The following is a 23,950-nucleotide window of genomic DNA, read 5'->3' as shown; positions in this document are numbered from 1 at the left end:
AGCACCGGGAGAGCCAGGGCGGCCGCCAGCCCGCGCAGCGCCCTCGGGGCGGGCGCGCTCCGCGCTTATGGGTCCCCGCGCGGCGCCCGTAGCCGGCGCGCGCGCTGCGCAGGCGCGGCAGGCGCGTCGGCGGAGGTGGTGCCAAGATGGCGGGCGCGTCGGCGGTGCGGATCAGCATCGAGTCGGCGTGCGAGAAGCAGGTGCAGGAGGTGGCGCTGGATGGCAGCGAGACCTACCTGCAGCCGCTCTCCATGTCCCAGAACCTGGCGCGCCTGGCGCAGCGCATCGACTTCAGCCAGGGCTCCGGCTCCGAGGAGGACGAGCCGGGCTCGGCGGGCCGCGCATGGGCCGAGGCGGGCGAGGCGGAGGACGAGGAAGGTGGGGGCGGCGGCAGGCCAAGGATCGATTTTTTTTTTTTTTTTTTTTTTTTTGCGAACGTTTACCTTTTCCTCGTTGCTTTGTTTTCTTTCTGTCAGGGCTGGTGAAGTTTCAGCCGTCGCTCTGGCCGTGGGACTCGGTGCGGAACAACCTGCGGAGCGCCCTCACGGAGATGTGCGTGCTCTACGACGTCCTCAGCATCGTCAAGGACAAGAAGTTCATGACGCTCGACCCGGTGGTGCAGGATCCCCCGCCTGCAAAGCAGGTAGGGGCAGCGTCTCGCGTAGCCCTGTGCAGGATCACAGCACGGCTGAGGTTGGAGGGAACCTGGAGCCATCATCTGTTCCAACCCCTTGCTCAAGCAGGGTCAAGCGCAGCAAACCGCCTGGGACCCTCTCCAGGCTGGTTTCAACATTTCCTGGAATGGAGGTACTAAAGTATAAGTAGCTTTCCCTTTTCTTTCTTCTAGAATCCTCAGTTTTTACAGTTAATCTCAAAAAAGAAGTCGTTGGCAGGAGCAGCCCAAATTCTGTTGAAAGGAGCAGAAAGGTTATCGAAATCGGTGGCGGAAAACCAGGAAAATAAACGGCAAAGAGACTTCAACTCTGAACTGCTGAGGCTGAGACAGCACTGGAAATTGAGAAAAGTGGGAGACAAAATTCTTGGTGACCTCAGCTACAGAAGTGCAGGTATATAGCAGTATTTTTTTCAGAAATTAATCTTTTTTGTCTTAATAAGCAACTTTGATAACTAAAAAAGAAAAAACACAATTGGAATAAACTTATTTATTGTAGATAACAAGAAGATTGTGACAATTACAGTTATGAAAAGGAGGAGAAAGCTTCTTTTATTGACCTGGGAAAGTTATTTTAAAGGCCAAGTGTGTGTTATATTAATAACAGTACTGTTAAGAAGCAGTTCTGGTAATGGGGTTGATGAGTCAACAGGCAGAAATTGTCAAGCTTTGGCTTTTTTCCATGTTTTCCAATCTTACATTTTTTTCTCTGTTTGAAGACACAGATTCGGTATCCTAAATTGTGCACTGTTGACAATTGCTACCGGCCCCACCAGAACATTACTAAGTGAGTTATAGTAGGAGGAAATAACCCACCCAGAGTTCTGAAACTAGGTACAGAACACACATTGGATACAAAATCTCACCTAAATTAGCGTGTAGATACAATGCAGATCTGTGAAGTAACCTATGTGAGAATCCTATTGATGGAGGGGGGAAGACAATTTAGGCTATTATTCCCTTTTGTGTTAAAGAATAACTTGTAGCCTCGTGTGTCCCCTTTTTTTAGACTGTCCTTCTGAACTAGATGAACTATGTGGAAGGGGGGTATCTAGGTCAGGTGTAAGTATCTGCCTCTGGCAGCCCCACTGGAGTTAAAGCACTATCGCAGTTCTAGGGCTGCACACAGCTGCCTTAGCAGATCACTTTAAATCGCTATTTATGTGAAGTATGTATACCTTTAGCTGCCTGCTGGTCAAAATTCAGGCACTAAACAATTTTATTTATTTTTTAAACCAAGGAACTTTCCTTCCTTGAATCTGCTGGCATGATTCTAAAACACTGTTTTTGTTCTGTATTTATGCTGTTTGCTAACTTCCTACATAATATTGCACACTGGAAGGCTGAGAAAATGCTGCACTGAGCAGAGCTTTCTTATTTACATAGGTCTTTTTTAAAAGTAATTTGAGTGTTATCTGTGAAGATATGGAGACTTACACTATTAGTTTCAGAAAAATATGTGTTTATGGGCTTCTTTATTTGCAGAAGATGCTATATAGCTCTATATGTGTATTTTTCCTCTCTTACTAGGCTCCCTTTTCCTTCATCATGGCACCTTTGAGGTGATAAAGAACACTGACATTGACCTGGATAAAAAGATACCTGAGGATTACTGTCCTCTGGATGTTCAAATACCAAGTGATTTGGAGGGATCAGCCTACATAAAGGTTCGTTAGGAACTTTAGTAATATGATGTGTTTGCTCTTTGTACGCTTGTGATGAACAAACAGCAAATAACCTTCTCTTTCTCAGGTGTCCATTCAGAAACAAGCCCCCGACATTGGTGACCTTGGGACAGTTAATCTCTTTAAAAGACCCATGCCAAAATCAAAACCAGGTATGGCTCTATGTTGTCCTTGATGCTTCCTATGCATTTACTGCATTTTAAAAATAAAAATCTTAAAGTCGTATCCGAATATTCTGGAGTCCCTTATGTGCTTGAGCACATAGCTGGAAGTAAAGCAAGTTCCTTTGGTTCAGTCAGTTACATCCCATTAGCTCAACTGAACTAATTGACCACCTGCTCATTCTTAATCCTGTCCAAAAGGCATCGTGCTTTTTGTTGGAGCTCGTGTTTTTTCTCTGAATTTGAGACCGTGCTGGCAGCACAGACACTGACTACAACAGCTCACTTGGCAGAGAGTAGCTTGGTTCTTTTGAAACAAGCCAGTATCTGAAGCTGTTATTTTTGGGATTATGAACTAATCCATAACTGTTTAGGATTGAAAAGAACTTGATTCTGGCAGGGATTTATTTCCCAGTGGTCTGTGATTGCAGTTGCTTGTGCTATCTTGAAAACAGAGAGGGTGCTGTGTTTTACATGAAGATGTTTTACGTGACCTTCAAGGTACGATATAGAGCTGGTGTGTTTATTCAGACCAGAATTTTCAAGAATTTTGCACTATAACAGCAGAGGGTTCTGTAAGTAGTGTGCACAGAATTCTTTGAGAATATAATGTGCAGTTCCAGAAGGCAGTTGCAGTTCACAACATATGTAGATGTGAAATTTACTACATTTTTCTTTTAAGTTTTGTTTCTTTGTTTTTTAATTATGCTTGACTGAGATAAAATTGTAAAAAGATTCAGTTTGGATAGAAGATGCCGACTAGCTTGTTATTTTAACTGGTCTTTTAGTTCAGTGCCCTATAATAACTGCTCAGGACCTGAGATCTGGAGAGAGGAAAAAAAAGTAGCTCCTCTGTTTTCTTCTGATTGAAAAATTTACATTTTTTAGGTTCTCCACACTGGCAGACAAAATTGGAGACTGCACAGAATGTTCTCTTATGTAAAGAAATTTTTGCCCAGCTGTCACGAGAAGCTGTTCAAATTAAATCACAAATTCCTCACATTGTTGTGAAGAATCAGATCATCTCCCAGCCTTTCCCAGGTAGGAGCTTTTATTAAATGTCATCTTGTCCTAAATATATGGAAGCAGAGGATTATATGCTTAAATCCATACTGTAATTCTGATACATGTCACTTTTAAGGAAAGGGTGTTAATAGCCTTGTTCTTCAGAATTGTTGAAAAATGAGATCTCCTTGAATTCTGAATATGATTTTTTGCAAGCAGTTATACAAAAATAAAACTAATGCACTTTATTTCTCAATTTATTATTATTTTTAAAATTGTTTCATGGCTTTTGTGTTTGTTTGTTTTTTTCAGTAGTAGTAGTATTTAAAGTTGTCAGCTGCAATGCTTTGTGTAAACTGCAGTTTGTGGCTCTGCATAAGTCATTGCTCCTGAGCTGCGTGCAGAGAAGACTTCAAATTTGATTTGGGTTAATGGACTTTCAGAAGAACTAAGGCCCCCACTTTTTCATGGTTAAATAACATGAAGGTAGCTCAGAGTTGGCTGATGAATCCTCTATTCCTGTAAGGGGTTTATGAGCAGGATATCATATAAAGAATATATTTCTGTATTCCTAAATCTATATATGGTGGTAAATCAATCCTCCTATGTATTAATTGTGGGACTCTCATTTTTTCAGACGTGAAATACACCTATTAAATTGGTAGTTGGTTTGTCGATCCTTCAGGGAATATCAAGTCTTAGCTGCTCTTGGTGCCCTATTCTCAGACATCGTTGTTGGATTTTTTCTGAACCCATCAATATAGTTATAAAACCAATGACTCTAAAAGGTGAAGATGTTCGTGATGGTCTGCTTGAAAATTGTCATTTTTTTCTTCACTTGCTGTATGCAGGTTTGCAGTTGTCCATTTCTTTATGTCACTCCTCCAATGACAAAAAATCACAGAAATCTGCTTCTGAAAATCAGAGTCCAGAGGATCATCTCTATGTTCTGGAGCATAATTTACATCAGCTTATCAGAGAGGTAAGGCATTTATGGTGACATACTGAAGGGGTGTGTTCTTTTTTTGTTTGTTTTTTGGAGCGTTTTGGTTTAGTTTGGTTTTGCTCAGAATGTCACACAGCCTGTGGCAGTGCTACAACAGACAAATACCACTAGGGGTCAGTCGATTTCTTTCTGTTTGTGTAATATGTGGTTCACTTTCAATACATATTAATTTAATCCCATACAAGTGATTAGAGAGTTCCAGCTGTGCTGCCATGGAGTATGGGTTCTGGACGTAACCTCAGCCCCAGCTGCTGCTTCAGATGAGCAGCCATTCAATATTCTGTTTTTCAGTACAACTCATTAGTCTCCCTTTTTCATTTGTGCCTAATTGCTGCTTGTCACTTAAAGTGAGCATCTATTCAGACCATGCTCCCATGAGCAATAAACAACCAATTATCGTAATAACTTGCTTCATTTGAGGTCCACTGCTCTTCTTCAGTGTTTTAGATTTTCTTATAATCTTCTTTTAATCTAGTGGAAGGATGTGGTGTAGAAGGTTGAGGTTGTGTCTGTTAGGCAAGGGAACTCCATTTCAGATGTCTACATGGTTGTGAAACCATGTTCTAGAGACCATTCGTGTCCCTGGAAGATGGTTCCACGTGTTGTCAGGGGAAAAAGTCCAGTAGTTTAGTCACTGAAGAAGGATTCATGAGTTGTCGGCTTAGTGCTCAGCTCTGCTGCAGATTTCCACTCATAATTTTGCTAAATCTTCTTGCACCTCATTTTTCATCTCTAAAGTGCTTCCTTTGTTTCTTTTTGACCAGCATGTCTCTCTGCAGAGACTTATTCCCTAAAGCTCTGGGATGTGTAGGAGTCACACTGCTAAATATTTGTCGTCTTGCACTTTGCAATTCTTTTTAAAAATAGCTTCCTCTTTGCATTAAGTTTTGAAAGACCCAAATAAACCCAAACAAACAAAGTCTTAAGTTTAAACCGGGCTTTATATGAAGTGTTGTCAAATGCATAAAGAAAGAAAAGGCACTTTTTTTGAAATACTGAAGCAACTTATGAAGTATGAAGCAACTTATTGTAGTATACCTATTACTTTTTGAAGATTTTATTGTCATTTGGTCACTGTCTTTTGTAACAGCTGTTGTTTGTTGCAGTGTCACAAGCAAACTCTGAGCTCCACAGTGATGCCCCATCCAGCCAGTGCACCCTTTGGCCATAAGAGAATGAGACTAGCAGGACCCCAGGCTTTTGATAAAAATGACATCAGTTCTTTACAGTCAAATGAAGGACTTCTGGAAAAGATAATAAAACAGGCAAAACATATCTTTTTAAGATGCAGGTACATCACATGTTGTTGTCTTCAAATCACAATGCAATGTATCATAGTGTAGACTGCAATTGATTATTTTTTTCAGTGTTCTTAAAACTATCTGCTTTTTGCTTTACTGTTAAAACAGTGTTCATTTTTAAATGTTGACTCAGTAGTTTCAGCGCTAACTCAGTAGCGCATCCAGTATGTGCAAGTAACAACCAACTAGTGTAAAAAACATACACTGCTGTTGCTATTATTCTTAAGGAACTATTTAAATCTGTTTTAATATTCTCTGCTGTGCAGTATGGGAGGAAAATCAAATAGCCGATACTGAATTATGTAATTTTGATACTTCTATTTGATGCATAGGAAAGAGAATAAGCGAGTGTGCTTCATTTGCAGTTCAGGTGCTCAAATAGACCTCTACTCTGCATAATTCTGTAAAAATTGGATTTTTAATGCGCTCATTTTCTTTAAGCACAGATAACTGCACAATCTCTCTAGATTTTTGTGGGTTGAATATGTCCTTCTGTTCTAGAACTGCCCGAACCATTGACAGTCTGGCCAGTCGTATTGAGGATCCTCAGATTCAGGCTCATTGGTCAAATATAAATGATGTCTATGAATCCAGTGTTAAAGTTCTAATAACTTCTCAAGGATATGAGCAGATATGCAAGTAAGTATGAAAGTGCATGTATTTTTCTACTTGTAGAGGCTTGCTTTTATACAACAGTGACTGAGTATATTAAAGTTTGATTTTTATAGGATTAGATCCATCTTCAGACAGACCACTACAAGCGCCTTGTGTGTGTGTGAGGTTTATTTGAAGATGGGGTGATTTAAAAGTAGGATTTACCTATAAACGCTGCTGTCTGCATGGCGGGGAGAACAGAGGCCAACAGAAAGCTCTTCACCCACTTTGAGCCACATTTAATGAAGAAACTTATTAAGTAGTTAACCAGAGCAGCTGTATGTGGTGGTGGTGGTTGTTTTTCTTCCAAAGGAGGAGTCAAAGCTGAAAGTGGTTGTTTAAAGAGGGTTAACCTTCAGGGTGAGACGTCTGGATTTAAAGTACCTTTGGATATGCTAGATTCTAAGCTTCCAACGTATTTATGAAGAGCTAGTCAATGTTCAGTCCTAGTTTGATTACACAGGCACTAAAACATGAAGCTAGTTGGAATTTGTGCTGTTAATTATGCACACTGTCATTGGAGTAGGAGATTTCATGTTCTAGAAACATGAGTGCCTCTATACTGACTGCCAGTGAAATAGCTGATGTGTAGCATTGGCTGAACTGGTTGCTTCGGCTTCATCTTTCCACTTTGAGCACCCTCTTTTGGCTCCTTCTTCGTGGTGGAACAGATGTGTTCGTGGGTACAGTCTCCAGGCTGAGTCCCAGAGTATGGGTGGCGGCCAAGTCTTGGCTGCAGAGCAGAACAAGTCCTGGATTTGCATCATTTTCCTGTGTGCCTCTGAAGGGAAGCTGGCCTTATTGGGAAGGAAGAAGTTGTGAGACATTTGAGCAGGTTCCTTGGCCTGAAAAGAGCAGTGCCCTGGGCCTTGGACCCTGCCACGCAGTGCCCCTGCCCTGCAGTAGAGAGGTAGCTGCTGTGGTGAGTGATGAAATGTTTGGTGTCACTGTGTGACACTTCATTTTGATGTTCTTACCAGTTAATGGGATTCTGGCTTCTTAGAGCAAGGTACCTGTTTTCTTAAGTGCTTTTATACTTTTTCTGTAAGTCTGCTTCTTGTCTTCAAAGATCCATCCAACTGCAGCTGAACATCGGAGTTGAACAGATCAGGGTAGTGCACAGAGATGGAAGAGTTATTACATTGTCCCATCAAGAGCAAGAACTGCAGGATTTCCTTTTATCTCAGGTAGACTCCTATATTCTTCCCTTTGTGGTCGTGTTTCAGGGAATAGAAGTTACGTTTAAGAACTTAGAATCGTCCTTATATCTCTGTAGAAAATGCCAGAAAACTTAAAATAAAAATACTGCAAATAGGAAGGTGGATGAGTGAATTTCTCGGTCCATTTATATGAATTTAGCAACTAGTACTGAAACAGTGCCAGGTTTTTTTAGGGTTGGTAGTGTGAATTGGGAGCTTTCTCCTTATTAATGGTAAATGTTTTTCCATTTAAAATACATTTGTTTGTGCTACTTGTTGTGGGAGCACCAAGATTTTTGCTGGCTTCAGAAACAGTCGGAGTCATAGCAGGCAGTAAGATTTTCATATATTAAATTATTATAGCCAAATCCTATCTAGAATAGAGATCTTAACTGACCAATAATTGGCCTTAACTGGCCTGTCATTTCAATGTTGTCTTATTAATGCTCCTTTCACATGAGCCATGAAGTATCTTGGAAGCAGCACGGGTTCGTAATTGCTCAGAGCAAGCTGCTGGTGGTGTTAGAAGTGACAGTCTCCCTAGTATGTGTTGCAAAGAGTCAAAAAGCAGATCCTTGGTACTGGTTGCTGCCTTGCTGCTGTTATGTGAAACTCTTGACTCACAAACACACACACAAAAAAGTAGAAACTGATTTTTTTCTGAGGGTATCGCTTTGATCAGGTATTTTCAGGCCTGTTCTTGGAGAATTGCATGTCTGGACAAGGTTCTTCCTTGTTAGAAGATGTAGATTTTGATGAAGGAAAAATATCAACACTTAGAAACTCTGCAGCGGTTGCCCTTGAACACTAATAGGGATATCGTGCATCTGAGAGCCTCAGCTTTGATTTTTCTGAGTTTGCAGAGTTAATGTATAAGCATTTCAAATGAATTGTTTTTTTTTTTTTAAATAAAGAGCAACCAACACTTTTATAAGTAATTACTGGCACTAGAAGAAAAAAGATGAGTAAAAACAACATGTAATTCAAGACAAGCCTCTGTTATCTCTCAGATGTCGCAGCACCAAGTACATGCAGTTCAGCAGCTGGCAAAAGTTATGGGATGGCATGTCCTGAGTTTCAGCAATCATGTTGGTCTTGGGCCAGTGGAGAGTATTGGCAATGCATCAGCAATAACTGTGGCATCACCGAATGGAGATTATGCCATTTCAGGTATACACACATATATGTATTATATACATTTATTTTTATTTTTAAATGTATTTATAAATTTAAAAAGAGGGAAGTAAGCAATACACCCAAGATGAGGATTGTCAAAAAAAGATACTGGAGTTCTTGACATCACTGGGGAAAAAAAATAATATGTTAGAGTTGTGGGGTTTTTTGTTTGTTTGCTTGTTTTTATTATATTTATTATTTCTCTGATTTGTTCTAACCAAGAACATGCAGTGCTAAAGCAACAAGAACCATGGGGAAACAGGGGCAATCGGAGAGAGCAAAAGGAAAGACGACTTAAAAAAACAACCTCTGTAAAGAGAACTTCCCTTGTTTGCTTGCAGCATGGCTGTAAACTAGCCAGTAATGTATAGCACACATAAACAACATAAATGTGAGGAATTTTCCAAGTGTAAAGTGCTAATAAAATCTCTGTTCATCACAGTGCGGAATGGTCCTGAGAGTGGCAGCAAAGTCATGGTGCAGTTTCCACGGAGCCAGTGCAAGGATCTCCCCAAGGGTGACGTGCTGCAAGACAACAAATGGAACCATCTCCGGGGGCCCTTCAAGGAAGTGCAGTGGAATAAAATGGAAGGTCGCAACTTTGTCTATAAAATGGAACTGCTCATGGCTGCCCTGACTCCCTGCTAACAACCCAGCAGCTTCTCCAGGGGGCTTTAAATTCCCTTGGCTGTGGGATCACTGCCAGTGTAAGAAAGGGAAGTGGAATTTATAGGGCAATACAAGAAAGAAAAAATAATTTCCTGTACAGCTCTGTCTATTGTAATGTTTATAATAAAATGTTCTTGATGATGTACAAAATGCAACTTTTCAAAAAAGTTCCTTTCAGTTTAAATTTAAAACCAAAATGACTTAGTAGTTTACTGTTTCACCTAGAGTTAAAACAGTAGCAGAATTGTGTCTTTGCAGGTTGATCTGTGTCTGTCTGAAGTAACAGCATACCTGAGTAATTCTTGTAACTTTTTTCTATCAAGTCAATTTCTGTAGTCCTTTGCTGCATGAAAGTTGTTAGTCCCCCCCGAACTTTCTGAGTAGATCTTTGCAGGCATTTCTGAAAGATTATTGGAATTGAGTTATGCTGTAGATGAGCTCTGGATGACCTTTATTGTAGGGAATGGCCATTTCGGAAGACTTCTTTTGATTTAGAAGCGAGTAAAGGAGGAGAAACAAAGCACCTTATTAAATGCTACTGTTAAAAATAAGATTCAAGCAACAAGTCTTTGCTGTGTGTGATGTCTTCAGTTGGGGACTGTGCTAACTGCATTGGTGGCCTCTAGGTCATCCCTTCATTTCTTTCTTTTTGAGAGGTGTTTAATTAATGATCTGAGAGCCCTGCAAAGTTGCAGCTTGTGGCAAGTTTCACTGCGGTGGCCACAGATGAATCTTAGATGGTGTCAGCTGCCTTGGTTGTGATTTTTGTCTGCCTTTCTCATTAGAAAGAAGGGGCTTTCTCTGCTTATAGAATTCCCCCAACAATTTGAATTTGTGGGTAATTTTTTATGAGAGTTCGTGACTGGGCAGAAGCTGGGAACTAGCTCTTGGATCACTACACTTGTGCTTTTCCTGTTTTCCACCCTGGTATACTGATTATCATCCAGGACATCTTTTGAGTTTTTAAAATAACAAGAAGGCAATGTGACTTTTTTGGTTGTAATTGTAACTGCCTTGCAGTTTCTATTTGGGTGTTACACAAAGCTCTTCTGTTTGTCAATTAATTGCTAAAGGTCTTTTTGAAACCTGTCTGTAGAACTGGTTTAGAATTATGTTCATATTATGTATTTATAAGAGGTAGGTGTGTGTGTAAATGAGAACATTTTACATTTGGCAGAGCAGGTTTGAATTGAACCAACATATTTCTGTGGTGCAAGAACTATGTTCCTGAGCAATAAAGAATAGCTACAGGAAACGTGTATTAAGCAGCTGTGCGTGGGGAGCTCCTGCTGTGCAGTGTATGTCGGAAGCAGCCGTTGTGCATATGGTAGCACTTGCCAGTGTGGAACACATGGTTATTTCAGTTCCTTGAAGTACTCGCTTCTGCCTACAGGAGAGCTACAGGAGCTACAGGAGAGAAAAGATTCATCGTTTTTCACTAAAATGAAAAAATACCCCTTGAAAATAGTGTCCGTGTCTCTTTTTCTTGAAAGGCAAATGAATCCTGTGCCACGGTGGTGGCTGTAGTGACCCCAGAGCTCACGTGCAGTGTGTCTGCCTGCAATGGGCCCATGTGGACTTTGGCAGCCCCAAACTCTCCCTCTGAGGACAAGTTTGTAAAACCTGAACTGTGTCTTTTCCCTTCTGTCATCTTAACTGAAACAAGCCTGTGCATGGTGGTGTCCTTTCTGCCACATGAGCTCTCATAGGAACATTTACGGGCTGCTTCAGAGCGTGGGGTTTGTCCCCTTGGGAAGACTAATGGAGTGATGGGAACATGTCCCCGCTGCCGCAGGTGCTGCACGCAGGAGAAGCAGTGAAGTCGCCCCTCGAGGTTTTCAGGCTTGGATGCAAAAGGTTAACCTTGTAAAACAGGGCTAGAGACCTCAAGAGTCTGCCTTTTAAAAGGGAGAATTACGGCATGTTCAATGCTAATGGAAAGTCAGCTGTGTGTTAGACTCCTAATTTGAGAGAAAGAATCTTGAAATTCTTGGTAATGTGTCCTTAAACGTATGAAATGGAGCCGTTAATGGATGATTAAGACCTTTAGATTTCTTGCTGAAGCACTTGGACATCTCTCTACATCTCTAATTAAAAAGCATAAATGCAAAATGCCCTAATGCCTTTGATCACTTGGAGTGCTCTAAATATAATCATAGAATCATAGGATGCTTAAGGTTGGAAGGGACTTCTAGAGGTCATCTAGTCCAACCCCCCTGCACACACAGGGTCACCTAGAGCACGTGGCACAGGGTGGCATCCAAGCGGGTTTTGAAGATCTCCAGGGAAGGAGACTCCGCAACCTCTCTGGGCAGCCTGTTCCAGTGCTCTGTCACCCTCACTGTTATGAAATTTTTCCTTAAGTTCCTGTGGAACTTCTGATACTTCAGTTTCTGGCCATTTCCTCTAGTTCTGTTGGTGGCCACCAGTGAAAAGAGGCCAGCACCATCCTCCTCACTGCTTCCCTTGAGGTACTTATAGACACTGATCAGATCCCCTCTCAGCCTTCTCTTCTCCAGGCTGAACAGGCCCAGCTCCCTCAGCTTCTCCTCGTAGGGCAGATGTTCCAGGCCCCTGATCATCCTTGTGGCCCTGTGCTGGACTCTCTCCAGCAGCTCCACATCCCTCTTGTACTGTGGGGCCCAGAACTGGACACAATACTCCAGATGCGGCCTCACCAGGGCTGAGTAGAGGGGCAGGATCCCCTCCCTCGACCTGCTGGAGACGCTCTTCTTAACGCACCCCAGGATCCCATTGGCCTTCTTGGCCACGAGGGCACACTGCTGCCTCATGGTCAACTTGTCGTCCACCATGACACCCAGGTCTTTCTCTGCAGAGCTGCTCTCCACAAGGTCAGTCCCCAGCCTGTCCTGGTGTCTGGGGTTATTCCTCCCCAGGTGCAGGACCTTGCACTTGGCCTTGTTGAATTTCATGAGGTTTTTCACCGCCCAGTTGTCCAGTCTGTCCAGGTCCCTCTGGATGGCAGCACAGCCCTCTGGGGTATCAGCTACTCCTCCCAGTTTGGTATCATCAGCAAACTTGCTGAGGGAGCACTCTGTGCCTTCATCCAGGTCATTGATGAATAAATTGAACAGGACTGGACCAAGGACTGACCCCTGGGGGACCCCGCTAGCTACAGGCCTCCAACTAGACTCTGCACCGCTGATCACCACCCTCTGAGCTCTGACATCCAGCCAGTTCCTAATCCACCTCACTGTCCGCTCATCTATCCCACACAATGGTAACTTTTGCTGCTGTTCTGCATGGAGCTTATGAGGGGAGTAAGAATTATTGCTGATTTTTAAAACTTTAGCCTTAACATCTAGCCATAAAATTTCAGATATTTGTCACCTGCCCTCTACCAAGTCATTTGACTGCAAACTGCTTAGCTGTATGGGTTTTCTTTGTGTGTGTCAAATATTACTGATGTTATTAATGTATATTGAGAAAAATCAGATTCACAAAATCTTAGTATTTTATAAGTGACCCTACCTACATAGAGTAAGCATATAAAATTCAGTATAAGCCTTGCAGACGGTGTCTGTAAGAAAAGTAGCAAAAAAACTCTGTGTCTTCACTGAATATTCTTTGAATCCCTGTGGTTTGCGTAGGATGTTGTGACCTAAAAGCAAGATTGGTTTCAACCAAGACTGGATGCCTGAGATTGCTGTATTTTCAGTCAGGTCAAGAGAGCTTGCTAGCTAAAGGCTTCTTTCTGCTGTTAGATTTTATCTTTAAATATGAGGATTTTAAGTGGTCATTTACTAGTTTCATCCCAACTTTCAATTACTGCAGAGATCACTTAAATCTACCCTTAAAGTGAAGCTTCCAAAGGTCATTCAAGCCTGTGTACATTTCATGACTTCTCTTGCAAGTGCTCAAGTAGATGCTAGCAGATAACATCAGGGTTTCCTTCAAGCAGCCCCTTTCCTATCTTTTAAATACGTCTGGCAGTGCCTATGCTCTGTACTCAGCCTAAGGAATAGCTTCACATTCAACTTTTAGGGATAAAAAAGAAAAAAACAGTGCAATAGATGCACAGAAAAAAAAAACTTCAAAGTGTCCATATACAATATGGATATCCTATAAAGTATTTCCAGCTTTTGTGATTAAAATATTCGCCCTGCCAGCTCCTTTGGTGTCATCAAAGCTTCATTCGCTTGCAGATAGGAAGACTGCTCGTATACTTGAAGTGGGGAACAGGAACAACTGGCTCTTTGCCGAGCTGTAGCTGGGCTTGTGCTGCTGTTTGTTGCTCATTCTGACCTCCTCTAGATGCAGGAAGGAGCAACCAACTGATCTGATGGGCAGGCGGGAGGCCTTTCGCTCTACCACTGGCCACTTCACTTGTGGCTGAATTTATAAAGATACTGAGTGTACTGGGCGCTTAGGTGCCAGGTAATTTTTTTCCAGTCAACAGCGTTAGGCATCTAGTGAGAGTTTCTTTGTTCTGCCACGTGTAGCTCGTAGTATGTCTGCGCCTGAGTGCTCCCTGACCAGGGCAGAGCTACGTCAGCTTGTCTCGTAAAAGCTTTAATAAGAAGTTGCAGTGGGGGAGAGGCCGCAAGAGCAGTTGGGCTCAAAGAGCTGTGTGGCTGTTTACAGCTGCAGAAGAATCCCTAGGCACTTTCAAAGGTCAGGCCACACCGCAAAGTTCTTCTCTGTGCAAAATTAAAACAGGATCAGTGGAAGCTGTGTCCGTTCAGTGCTTTCTTGCTTACAGAAGCAAATGTTATTTCAGCCAGCTGATCTGCGTGTGGAAAATGTATGTGCAACACACAGCTTTAAAAATAAATGCTGGTTAAATCACTCTGTTTCCTTACACATTAAAAAAACAAACGTGGCTTCGCTCAGCAGGAGTGGTTTCAGGGCTGTAACTGTAAGTACTAAATGTCAAAATAATGCTATGTTAGCTGTCTTACCAGACAGACTGTTCTTCAGCAGGTTTAGTTTCAAAGAACTCAACGTTTTTCACAATGAGACACTTTATTATTCTCCCACCCCACTGGTGCGGTGCGTCAGTATTTTATCGGGACAATCTAAGCACTGCAGGCACCGTCATCTTCGGTACCTCTGCGTGGTTCCTTATCTAACAACTTTCCCTAATAAAGTAATAAAATGTGTGTTAACATCCCTGGGCAATGTAAATAATTGAAAAAGTGAGTGAGGGAACTTTGACCAGCTCGGCATTCTTTCAAAGTCAGTTTTGCCTCATGGAGAGTTGCTGTTTGTCTTCAGAGCTTCAGGATTATGCCCAAAAGCAGCAGCATATGCACAATAAACAGGACTCTATCCTTGACATTTATTTTTAATGCAGTACTGCAATTAGATATTAAATTTATTACGTTGAAGCATGCTAATTATTGTTCTGTCTCTAATAGATGACTTGCCATGGTCAAAATACAGATGTCCTTCAAGACCATGATAATTTGCATTGTGCTTTGGTATTAGGCATGGTTGGTTGTTCTAAACATAGTAGAGGCTGTAGATTTTATTAATTAACCACAAAAATGTGCTCATGCTCAGCCATTAAAGCAAGCTCTCTTTCACCTTAACCTTGACTAGTAGAGCCAAACTCTTAACAGGTAACAACAGCTCCAACAGACACTGCTGATTTCATGTTAATTAGCTTTGCAAGTCAGGATGCTTCTATAATAGTCACAAACACTTTACCTTTTAGGTTTCTTCTCACTTTCCTTGCCAATATTTTCTCCTGAGGTAGAATTGTTATTTTCGTTATGAAAGGGTTCTTGGCTAACACTCAATGGTTTCCAGTTCAATCTCTTCAGTGTTACTTGCTGCAAATAGAAGGATAATTTTATTGATTGTCAAGTGGATTTGCAACTGGATTCTAAAAATAGTGTGTAAATAGCAGAGACATTGTAAACATCTTAGTGTTTGTCCAAATTTAGTCATTACAATTATAGAACAACTGTAGTATTTTTAAATGAGACACATTTTCAAAACATGTAACTGTATGCAGAGTCCCTCACCATCCTTAAAGACACTGGTTTCTTCAAGGACAAGACTAAAGATGTCATCAAAACTAAATTGAAGTCCGTAGGGCTGATCTTTTTTCCTTTCTTCAATGACCATTGAAAGACTCTTTTAACTTGACTTTTTTCTTGTCTTTGACTCAGACAAGAGTCTAAAGACTCTTGAAGCACCTGATTTGAATCATGTTCTGGGCAACTACACATCATCTGTAGAGGAAGTATCCAGAACTGCATTACTCCAAAAGGCTGCCCAACAGCTGCATTTGATTCAAACTAAGTAAAACTCTGGCTCTGTAGGAATGTCAGATTATTTCTTTGAGAGGGAGACCTTTTATGTGATCAGAAGCCTGTGTGGTCTGTCAGGACATGAAAATTTTCAGCAGTTACAGACACATGTGAACCATGTGCCAACTGTGAACACTTCAGCAGCCCTGAGAGTCCGAGCAGTAGGTGACATATAGAAAGAGATAGCCTAAGCCAAATTCATTTCTTCTCATCATATCTGCAGAGTTAGGAGAGAGTCTGAGCCCTAACACTTCGGATTTTTGAATTATCTATGTTGGTCTGGAGAAACATGGGTAATTCCTGTGCTTCTTGTAGCAGCTAAGCGGAGCTTTGAGAGAAGAAATACAGACAGGGCAAGAAACCACTAGTGAATCTGCACTTACAAAGAAAGCAGGTAGATGCCTGATATGCTTGGAAGTGTTAAAAGACATCTCCTGTTCTCAGAAGAATGTGTGATGCCTAGAGCTTGAGTTGGACATTGAAATTGAAGCTCTGGTCTTTTCTCTCAGAATTTTGCAGTTAGTGATGGGAGGTCAGTACAGTAAAGTGTTTTTTTTTTTTTTTTTTTTTTTTTTTTGTGGTCTCTGATGTAAAATAAGTAGGGCTGTTGTCCTGAGGATCTTTCTGGACTGAATGCTCAGCTGAGCCCTTCTGGCCTTTTCTGCCTGTGTCGCTGTTTAGCACTTTCGAGGCTCTAACCTTAGGTCAGGGGCTTTAAAATTCAGACCAGAAACCTCACATGCCTTGACAGTATTTTTGGGGAGATACCTGTTAATTTGTGTGTCTTCTTCTGGAAGAGATGCAGGGATTTGTTACACAACCACATGAAGCAGATCAAAATGGCAGATACTCCAGTGAGAAATGCAAAGAAAACTGCTACAAAATGTAAATCTTCATATATAATCTCTGCAGGAAAGACAGAAAAAAAGGTGATACTATAAATATTAAAGTAACACACAGTATAACCAAGCACTCCTGTCTAGCTCATACCATAAACATTGACTACGATGGTCCCGTAGATGTTGCTTCCATGCTCCTCTGTTACAGTGACAAAGTAGTAGCCAGCATCTCTCACACCCACGTTCAGAAGCTGTATAGAGCCATTTTCAAAAACAGTCACTCTGTCCTTGTAGCCTGTGGATATGTTAACATAATTCCCACTTCTCCACTCGACAATTTTTGTGGTGCCCCGGCTTGACACATGCTTCCACTCAATGGTGGCGACTCCTCTGCAGGAGCAATCGACGGAGAGGAGGATGTTCTGTGCCACTGTGGCGTTGATGTTGGGCTGCGGGACAAGCAAGGACACTCCTTCAGGGGCTGAAAGACAAAGGAGGGCAATGAGTGCGGCCGTGACGCTGCAGCAAATGTCACCACGCACAGGGAGCGCGCTCGGCCATGACGCGACGGCTCGTGTCCAGCCCCTTGGCAAATCTGGGGCTGCATGGGACAAACAGGAGTTCCCTGCATAGACTCTGTAATCACAACCACAACCTTCTCTCGACAACAGAGGAGCCAGATACAAGCTAAGGCTGGTATTTGCCTCCCTTCAGTACTGACTTTCACAAAGTTATGCATTATGCATAATCTAAAAATTAGGAGGGGCTTCCTCTTTAGTGTGGGGGAAGATCCCACTGATGGGGGTGAATTATCCTGTCCGTCGCAGCAGTGAGTCTTAGGAGAAGATGTGTTATCCTCTCCGACTCTCTCCTGAACACAGAAGGCACGTACGTATCTAACTTAAAGACTAGAGTAACAGTTCATTGGGTTACAGCTAGGAGAAATGTTTCTGCCTTACAGGTACACATTCTAGTTTACCCAAGAGAAGATGGTTTGGAAGAATCTTTTGCGGGGAAGAAGGGGCAACATTTTCCAAAAACTCTGGCCTTGAATATATCTCAAATTGAGATACAAAAATCACTACTTGCTTTCATAACTCTCATCTTTATCACAGTGCTGCACTTGCTTCATCGCTTAAAATGAAGATTGTTGTTGCTGGTTCTCTCTGTCACTGCTCCCACCCTCTTCCTCAGGGACAGACACGTTGGCTGTCGTGAGCAGCCCTCGCCTCCCATCTCTCCGACCCGGCTTTACCCAAAGTCGAGGCATTTCACTGTGATTTGTATACGCCTTAATTGACAGGCAGCTAGAAAATACAATAATCTAGAGGTGGCTTTTAAGTTTCTGAAAGCCAATTATAACATCCACTTTTCTGTGGCCTTCAGAGAGGCTGTCAGCTGAATGCCCTCATAAAAAAATGCATATTGAAGAAATAGTACAAAAACCTCATTTATTTGCCAGATCAAGAACTGTTCAGACAAGTATGCATCATTTGTATTCAGGAGTAACTGGCTTTCCTTTGAAATCCTGCATATAAATCGCAAGCTTAGGTGCCCCGGCCAAGGTCACCTGTTATGTTAATTGATTACCTCCCCAAAAGCAAGGACTGCAGCAGCCTTAAGGATGTGAAGACCAGCCGAGGAGCTCAGGCTGTTTTCAGGATGAGAGAAGCATAGCCAACTGTCAGTGATACCAAATGGATTGTAAATTAGTAATAAAGTGGAATCAGTCATTTGAGACAGCAGCAAAATGTAAGGGAAGTAAAAGCAGCCAGTTATATTCCAGTGCAGATAAATCATAGATAAATCACAGATTTACTGCGCCCAGTTTCACATTAAGGTAGGGACTCATTTCCCAAGGCAAGAACAGATGCAAAAGAATATTCTATTCTCCCACAGTTCCCAGAGATGTGATCAAGGAGCTGTTCATAACCCTGTTGACCTGGACTAACCAGTGTTCAATGCAGTTTAATGTGTAACTGCAATAATTCTGCTTTGAAGTATATGTGTGTGTGTAGAGGGGAGGTTGGATGCACACCAAACATCCCAGTTTCAATGGGCATGCCCATTTTTCAAACAAATGGCGTGTTTGAAAGGCTTGGCTGGAGACTGAAATCCAGTTATCTGCTCACAGAAATCAAAGCAGACAAGAGCCAGATAAAGCACAGAGCACGCGTCACCTCAAGCATCCTTTCCTGGCTCAGTGGGACCAGCTCACCAGCTCGCTCTGTGTCTGAGCAGCCACGACCAAACTGAGAAAAAAGTAATGCTTGTCCTCAAACCTGTATAACCCAAAAGTCAGGGAGCACTGGACCCTGAGCTGTGCTGGAGGAGGACTAAGAAAGTCTCTCTGGGCATGTCGCCTGGAGGCAGTGCAGGTTCACATGAAAATGTTAAGGAGAATAAACAAACAAACAAATAAATAAATCTCCAGAGAAATCTTGGATTTTTTTTTTTCCTCTGGGCAGAAAGCTCCAAAGCAAAGGAGTGAGAAAGAGACGGATGGGGGGGGGGGCGGGTAAACGATTTACAAGCCAACTCTGATCCATTTGGGTTCTCTACCAGAACTTGGCTCAATTCTGCTGCTCAGGGTAATGTCTAATATTTTAAACACACAGGATGGGGGCTTTTCCCAGGGAAAGACTCCTGGTATTGCCGTTCCTGGGAATCCTGGCTTGTGTTACCGGTCCCTCTGCAGGGACCCCCTGCTCCAGGCAGCCCATCTTCAGCTAAGTTGTGGCTTTGGTTTCACTGCAAATGCACAGGGATTTTTGTGAGAGCTCGATAAGCCGAATGGACAGGGGCTGCTGATCATTGCTGCAAATTGATCCAATTGCTCTTTCTGGTGCACGGGTTTGTCTAAAGGCTTTTTTGCTCTATTTCTGGCCACACGTGAGTTGGCTGTCGCCACTGCAGTGCCTCTTCTGGGCTTTGCTCTGAATGTGTGACTGCAAGGTAAATACAAGAGATGCTTCCACGTGCCACCTTTACATTATCTGTAAATATCCATTATGTCTTTGTCCGACCTGCAAAACCAAGCCTGGCCGTGTAGGATCTGAGCGTGTGGAAGTGTTTTTAATGGGCTCTGCCCAAAGATAGCTCCTCCATGCACCCATGGGGGCAGAGGAGCAGGGTGCTCTGAGCACGGTGGCTCTGCACTCCCGGCAAGCAGCAGCCTCCCAAGCCTTCCTCCAGTGGAGGGCAGAGGCGGGAGCGAGGCCGTGTTTGCAGGATCCTGCCATAGCAACGCGAGCCGGCGAGGGGACGGAAAACGGCCGGCAGCGACGCGCTCGGACGCAGACACCGTCCGGGCAGAGCAACCACATGAAACAGAGTAAAATGCCACTGATGGCAGGGGACAGTTCCTCCATTGGTGCCCATCACAGTCCTGCTTGTGTGGCCGCGGTGAAGGAGGAGATGGGGCAGCATGTCTCTCCCAGGCCACCCTGTTGGAGTGCTCTGCACCTCCGTCCCTGTGCGGGTGCTGAAGGCAGCCTCCTTTAATGCTGCCTTAGCCAGGAGCACCAGCGAGCTGTCCCTCCGCGCTGTCCCTCCGCGCGCGCGTTTGCCCACATGCCATGCCAGCCCTCTCAGATCCACCCTCCCTCCTTGCCGGGTCTGCATTTCCGTGTTCCACTCGAGCTGCCCAGCCTGGCTAAACAGGCTCTATCCGCTCTGCACCTTCGCATTCCCTCCAGAGGCTGGAAGGCGGTGGGACACCCGCTTCCCCGTGGCGCCTGTCCCCGCAGCCCCGCACACCTGCAGCAAGCAGCGAGGCGGGCACCGTGACCCCGAACACACGCGCGGAGGGCACTCGCCAGGTCCCAACGCGTGGAGCTCCCACCCAGCAGCGCAGCCCGAGGCTTCGCCCCCGGCATGGCCGCGCGTGGGGGCCCCGCACTCACCCCGCAGGGCGCAGCCGGCCGCCAGGCAGAGCGCCACGGTGCCCACAAGGGCGGCGCGCCGCCAGCAGCCCCGCAGCGGCCTCATGCGCGGCGCGCCGGGCCCTGTGGGGCCGCACGCCAGGCCTCTTCCTCCTCCTCTTCCTCCTCCTCCTCCTCCTCCTCCTCCTAGCCCAGCACCTCCCTCCCTTCCTTCCCGCCAGCCTCCGGGGCCAATTGGTTGAGGGGGGAAATGGCCCTGCGCCCTCCTGGAGACGCTGCCCGAGGTCCCATCCCACTCGTGATGCTCTCATCTGCGCTTCTCTTGTGCCTTCCCTGCCTGGATGTCCTGCTGGGCAAAATGAGCTGGGACTGTAGGAGTGTTAGGCAGCCGCAGAGGGAGGTGAGGACAGCTACCGGGCAGGAGGAAAGCTGCAGGATGCAGCGTCCCACTTGCTGGAGGGACTCAGAGAGGCTCCGGGATGTGTTTCTTGATGGAGGTCCACGTTTCCCACCCACAAAGAGGCACCAGGGAAAGTGGAGCCAGAGGCAGGCAAATTGCTGGTGCTCTCACTGGCCCCGTGTGGGCTCTGAACTGGAGTGGGACTGGGCTCAGTCATGGGTGCAAGAGGCTTGTGAAGCTGCCACCAGCACAGGGCAGAGGGACCCTTGAGTATCTCTTACCTCTTCCTCAGACCCACATTGAGCTGCTCCCATGGGGTGTCCCAGCAGCTGTGATGCTATCGTGGGTGCCAAGGGAAAATTTTGGTGTGGAACTTGTAAGGTTTGGTTTTCTTATCCAACAGCTCGATGGCAATTCAAAGGAGACAGTCCATGTTTGGGATGAAAGGCTGGAAGGCTGCATGGACCACAGAGCCCTTCCTCATTCAAGATGCAGCAAAATCCCCAGCTCCCGCAGCGTGTTTTGGAACAGGCTGCCCTGGAACAGGTTGTGGAGTCTCCATCTCTGGAGATCTTCAAAACCCAACTGGCTGCCACCTTGTTCCCTGTGCTCTAGGTATGCCTGCTGCAGCAGGGGGGTTGGACTAGATGATCTCTAGAGGTCCCTTCCGACCTCGACCATTTTGTGGTTCTGTGATTCCCCTGGTTTCTGGTGGATCTCTTGAGCAATAGGAGTCAGCTGGAGACATGAGGAGAAAGAAGCCAGCGAAGAGGTCCAAATACTTTTGAATAGGTTTTGCAGTCCACACTGATTCGTGCACTTAGTGCTGGAGACATCTGGACATGTGGTGACACTTCATCCATAAAGGCAGCCTTGGGAGAGTTCTCTGGTGCACCGAACTGCTTGATCCCATTCCTGTGGTTTGCCATGTCCCTCTTGTGCAGTCCATGTGCCATTGCTGAAAAGGAGATTACTGAAAAAAAATAACAGAGTCCTTCCCCAAAGGACTTCATGGTAACTTTATTTCTCAAAGTGTTAAAGAAGATCTCATGGTAATGTGACTTTATGACATTTTCCTTCTTCATTTTTTAAAGCCATATTATTTTATTTATCTTTTTCTTGAGCTCTTGGCTCAGTAGCCTGCTTTGGCAGAACAGCACGTGGGGCATATGCTAGTACAAAATTAATTTAACTTTGAGTAATTTAAAACGTATCCCACTGGCTCCATTGCTTTAATCTGCTCTGCTGGAAAGACAGATGTTGCTCATGAAATTCAAATCCAGGTCTCAAGCTCTTCCAGAAACAGTGGCTTTGGGATATAGTCAAATGTTTAATCTCAGGATACATTTTTTTTTTAAGCATCAGTACATATTCAGCAAAGAGATTTCAGGTCCTTTCTGTTTAAAAGCAAAATTATAGAATATCTAGAGCAGCTCAATTAGCTGTGTTATTAATTAGCAGTTCACCAGTGTGTGTTGGCTGGTGGAGCCCCTACTTGGCCTTGGGCGCCCGAGAGCCTCACCCGAGCGTCGCGGGGTGGGCTCAGCCCTGGAGCTCAGCACCTCCGAGTGTCCCCAGCATGTGTCCACCTACCCATTCCCAAAATGTCCATGTGGGAGCTGAACAGAACGTGCAAGACTTTGGCAGGGGGTTTCCATCACAGCAGAGTCAATGGAGCACCCACTGCCCGGCTCTTCCCCAGCAGGGTTGATTCCGCCACGAAATTAGAGGAATTTCACAGAAAATGTGTATGACAGTATAGCTGTAAGATTGCTAACCCCAGCTTCATCCTGATGTATTTTCCTAAAAAAGCTCTCTCTGGAAATCCCATCCTTACACGCCCAGCGGAGACAAATGATGTGCTGCTATGGACATTTTGTGCCCTCCTCTTGCCCTTACATTTTCCTTTTCTCTGCAGGGCTAGCAAACAGGAGCATATCAAACCATAAGATACAGCTCGGAAGAATTAGTTTTCCTTTTTTAATTACAAAGTGCCTGGAAACCAGCAGGAGTGATTTACAAGCTTTATAAAAGAGTCATTTCACCATCCATATGGTGCTACAGAGGACTGGAGATTTTTATTGTTGCATGCTTAGTTTCAGTATTTTAAGGGTTTTTCTGCCTTCTCTTTGCTGCCTGCTGTCTCTCAAGTTTGTCTGGCAGGCCCGATTTCTCTTTCTGGAGTCATTAATAATGGAAGAAAACCACATTAACTGCAGCAACAGCCAGATAGGAGCCAGGAAGCTCCTTTTGCTCTTTAATGTGCTGCATGAGTACCTTGAAATGCTTTGTACAAAGTGCTTTTTTTTTCTTTGTCCTTTTATTTGTTTATTTATTTATTTATTCTTCTTTTTTTTGCTCAGAAACAAATGCTTGACCTTGTCTTTTGCTAAAGAAAAATTATGCCAAAGTTAAAAATTCACAGAGATTCCAGCCTCACATCCAGCAACCTACAGCAACATTTTTAGGGGCAAACTCTCCTTGAGAGAAACCTTGTGAGAAAATGAAGAGGAGAAATGTTAACAGAGATTTCAGGGCCCTTCATCCGCAAGGCCCAAGAGGTTCGGGGACTAAACACCCTTTCCGTGAGATGCTTTGGGTAGCTGCTGGCTGCCCGAGCAGCGACCCAAACACAGGCAAAGAGGTGGAAGAAGAAAGTAGGTAACATCAGGCAGCGAGCAGCCTAGTCTTGCCTTGCTCCAAAAAAAGGCCCTTCCTCAGGAGGATGGTGACTATGTAAAAAAAAGTCCTTTTCAGCATTTAAAAAGTCATTTTCAGCATTTGAAGCAGGAAGCTGCCAAATCCTGCACTTTGTTTGTCAGTGGTTTCTTTCTGCCGTTTAACTTTTTGGCAAGGGCACAATACAAGGTATCCTTTATCTTATCCCAAAATGATCAATGTTTCCAAGAGGAGCAATCGGGGTGCATGCTGGTTTGTCTGCATTCCTCCAATTTTGAGCTATCTGTAGTCTCTGAGTCTCTGTGGTTTCAGGTTTGCGGCTTTGGGGTGTTAGGAAA

At 44.0% G+C, this 23,950-nt stretch overlaps 2 protein-coding genes across 2 annotated transcripts; one reads left to right on the top strand and one right to left on the bottom strand.

The window, feature by feature from the left end:
* Window positions 1–136: 136 nt before the first annotated feature.
* Window positions 137–9,515, top strand: MED17 (mediator complex subunit 17). Its single transcript, XM_088522338.1, has 12 exons — window positions 137–378; window positions 477–643; window positions 848–1,067; window positions 2,204–2,340; window positions 2,426–2,510; window positions 3,408–3,560; window positions 4,376–4,506; window positions 5,637–5,821; window positions 6,333–6,470; window positions 7,555–7,672; window positions 8,695–8,854; window positions 9,303–9,515. The coding sequence occupies exons 1-12, from the start codon at window positions 147–149 to the stop codon at window positions 9,506–9,508; spliced, it is 1,932 nt and encodes a 643-aa protein (XP_088378464.1). The 5' UTR covers window positions 137–146; the 3' UTR covers window positions 9,509–9,515.
* A 4,981-nt stretch (window positions 9,516–14,496) lies between these two features.
* Window positions 14,497–20,642, bottom strand: VSTM5 (V-set and transmembrane domain containing 5). The gene is made up of 4 exons (XM_088522363.1): window positions 20,555–20,642; window positions 16,801–17,130; window positions 16,579–16,716; window positions 14,497–15,327 (listed from the first exon to the last, which is right to left on the bottom strand). The coding sequence occupies exons 1-4, from the start codon at window positions 20,637–20,639 to the stop codon at window positions 15,284–15,286; spliced, it is 597 nt and encodes a 198-aa protein (XP_088378489.1). The 5' UTR covers window positions 20,640–20,642; the 3' UTR covers window positions 14,497–15,283.
* Window positions 20,643–23,950: the final 3,308 nt, after the last annotated feature.

This window comes from Tinamus guttatus, unplaced genomic scaffold, assembly GCF_059628265.1.
Source record: "Tinamus guttatus ecotype Peru unplaced genomic scaffold, ASM5962826v1 Tinamus_guttatus_pri_ptg000150l, whole genome shotgun sequence".
NCBI classification, from domain to species: domain Eukaryota; kingdom Metazoa; phylum Chordata; class Aves; order Tinamiformes; family Tinamidae; genus Tinamus; species Tinamus guttatus.
This window is presented reverse-complemented; position numbering and strand designations above follow the sequence as displayed.

Coding starts and splice junctions, on each gene's coding strand:
- MED17 (XM_088522338.1), top strand. CDS start 147: ATGGCGGGCGCGTCGGCGGTGCGGATCAGCATCGAGTCGGCGTGCGAG. Junction 644..847: donor ATCCCCCGCCTGCAAAGCAG/GTAGGGGCAGCG, acceptor TCTTTCTTCTAG/AATCCTCAGTTTTTACAGTT. Junction 7,673..8,694: donor AGGATTTCCTTTTATCTCAG/GTAGACTCCTAT, acceptor GTTATCTCTCAG/ATGTCGCAGCACCAAGTACA.
- VSTM5 (XM_088522363.1), bottom strand. CDS start 20,639: ATGAGGCCGCTGCGGGGCTGCTGGCGGCGCGCCGCCCTTGTGGGCACC. Junction 17,131..20,554: donor GGCCGGCTGCGCCCTGCGGG/GTGAGTGCGGGG, acceptor TTTGTCTTTCAG/CCCCTGAAGGAGTGTCCTTG. Junction 16,717..16,800: donor CATCGTAGTCAATGTTTATG/GTATGAGCTAGA, acceptor TCTTTCCTGCAG/AGATTATATATGAAGATTTA.